General features: G+C 38.4%; 1 protein-coding gene across 1 annotated transcript; it reads right to left on the minus strand.

Moving 5' to 3' along the window:
• Positions 1 to 1244: 1244 nt before the first annotated feature.
• Positions 1245 to 2180, minus strand: LOC110258895 (olfactory receptor 9G9-like). Its single transcript, XM_021082139.1, has one exon. It carries the CDS (start codon positions 2178 to 2180, stop codon positions 1245 to 1247), a length of 936 nt encoding a protein of 311 aa, XP_020937798.1.
• Between the last annotated feature and the right edge of the window lie 280 nt (positions 2181 to 2460).

Here is a 2460-nt window from a genome sequence, read left to right on the forward strand (position 1 = left end):
GTAAGCATCTGACAAGTTATTAAATCACACCCTTATCCTGACCTTTTTTTTTTTTTTCCAATTTTTGGTATTTGCATCAAGTAGTTTATGTTTTACCTTGAAAAAGAGAGTAAGACCAAATCAGACTTCCACCCCCAATGTGAATTTGCCTGACAAACAAAAGGTAATTTCTTGGTAGCATCCACGTCTGGATATTATCCTAAATTTGAGCATGTCCTGGTATTGGCTCAAACTTTCTGATTGATTGATCTGTTCCTCTCCCCATACACAGTATAGTCACAAAAGTAGCTTTTAAAATATTTTGAAAGTGGAATATGTAGATATATATTTATGGACTATACCATGAGATCATTAGCTAGTGGGACATTTTCTTGAACAGTCAATAATTGGATGGAGAAAGAGGGAGGAAAACCAGAAGAAAGTGAGGCACTCCCTATTTCTTGTGAAAATAAGTTAAAACACATCCCTTGATAAGTATTGCAAAGAAAATAGTTTGGAATGGCATTGAAAATGCACAGTGAATTTTTTTTCATTATTTATTTCTTTTGTACCTTTTAAACACTTAAAAATGGTTAATGTTTGAAAACACTCTTTATAACAACACTACAAATTATGGAATATTACCTACATGTGACAAATAAGTAGCTTGTACCTCATAAATTAGAATTTGTTATTGAACAATTATAGCTATTGTTGTCACGAGCACTTCTATAAAATGGAATTAAATAAAAATTGTAGAACCCATAGTTGTAGCCGGTTCACCATTTGTACTAGCTCTGTCATTTCCAATTTGATTTTTCATCTCTGTTTATATTCCAATGTCTTGACGCCCTCTCTTTTTTCATCACAAAATTCTTCACATTCCTCATTTTTCCATTACCATGTAAGAGTTTCTTCCCAATGCTTTAATGCTCGTCGATAGGGAAAAAAAAAAATTGGATCTATCTAAGAGAGATAGTAAAGTAAAATTTGATCATTTGGCATTCCAGAAGTGATATAAACTGTTCATACTGCCTTAAACCCTTATATAGTTTTTTAAAAACTGTATTACTATTAATTTGAATCTATCTTGTAGAACATATTATAGCACTTTCACTAAAGCAAAACAGACGAATGTAAGAAACATTATATTTCTCATTGGATTTCATTAAATAGAAAAACAGGTGTTTTAAAATACTTTTCCTCAAGCTTCCCCTAAAGTAGTCTGTTTTCACAGAGCATTGATTTGAGAGAAAGATGTCAATTTATCCTTCAGTTTGCATAATCCTGAAGAGGTTTTTCAGAGCTCCTTTCACGTCTTTATTCCTCAGACTGTAGATCATGGGGTTCAACATAGGGAAGAGCACAGTGTAAAATGTAGACACCATTTTGTCCCTCTCAAGAGAATAGCTGGAACTTGGGCGGGAGTAGATGTAGAGGATGGAGCCATAGTACAAGGTGACAGAGATGAGGTGGGAGGAGCAGGTGGAGAAGGCTTTGAGGCGGCCCTGGGTGGAGCGGATCCTCAAGATGGTAGTGATGATGAAGAGGTAGGAGGCCAGGATGAGCATGGCAGGGGTGATGACATTGGAGGCCAGGAGGAAGTAGAGCATGTCCTGGTAGGTGTCTTTCACATCACATGCCAACTTGACCAGGGGTGGGACATCACAGAAAAAGTCGTCAATCATATTGTCGCCACAAAAATTCAACGTGAATGTGTTGCTGGTGAGTATTACTGTATTGACAAAACCTCCAACATAGGAATATGTAACCAGAGAGCAGCATAGTGTCCTTGACATGGCCTGAGCATAAAGCAGGGGGTTGGCAATGACCACATAGTGGTCATAAGCCATGGCAGCCAACAGGCAACACTCACTGTAGGCAAGCCCAGCAGAGAAGAAGAACTGGGCTACACAGCCAGCAAAGGAGATGCTTTTGTCTTCAGAGATGCAGGTCACTAGGATCTTGGAGGTGTAGACTGAGGAATACCAGAGATCCAGAAAAGACGGATTCCCAATGAAAAAATACATGGGTGTGTGTAACCTGGAATCATTACAGATCAACAACATGAGGGTGGTTTTTCCTACCGGGCTCAGAGAATAGACACCAAAGAAGGCCACAAACAGGACCAGCTGCATCACGGGGTCTGTTGTGAAGCCCAGCAGGATGAACTCAGTGACAGTGTGATTGCTTCTTTCCATGGTTTAAGGAGACCTCACCTGCCAATATAGGAGCGACATCTTTATTTATCTCAACCATTACCAAAGGGCATTCTCTTTTATAAGACTATGAAATATGGTCAAGGCTATGGTTATTAGAGTAAGAAAGATCTGGACAGGAAACTTGGGTGATTTGGGCCAGTGATGGATGTTTCTTGAGTCTTTGCATATTTATTTCAACAAAATGCATTGAGTAGTAAGAAACCTTAATGCCGTTTGGGGGTTTAGTCATTTACTAAGTAAATATTTCTTCAGCACTTAA

Source organism: Sus scrofa, unplaced genomic scaffold (genome assembly GCF_000003025.6).
Source record: "Sus scrofa isolate TJ Tabasco breed Duroc unplaced genomic scaffold, Sscrofa11.1 Contig53, whole genome shotgun sequence".
In the NCBI taxonomy this organism is placed as follows: domain Eukaryota; kingdom Metazoa; phylum Chordata; class Mammalia; order Artiodactyla; family Suidae; genus Sus; species Sus scrofa.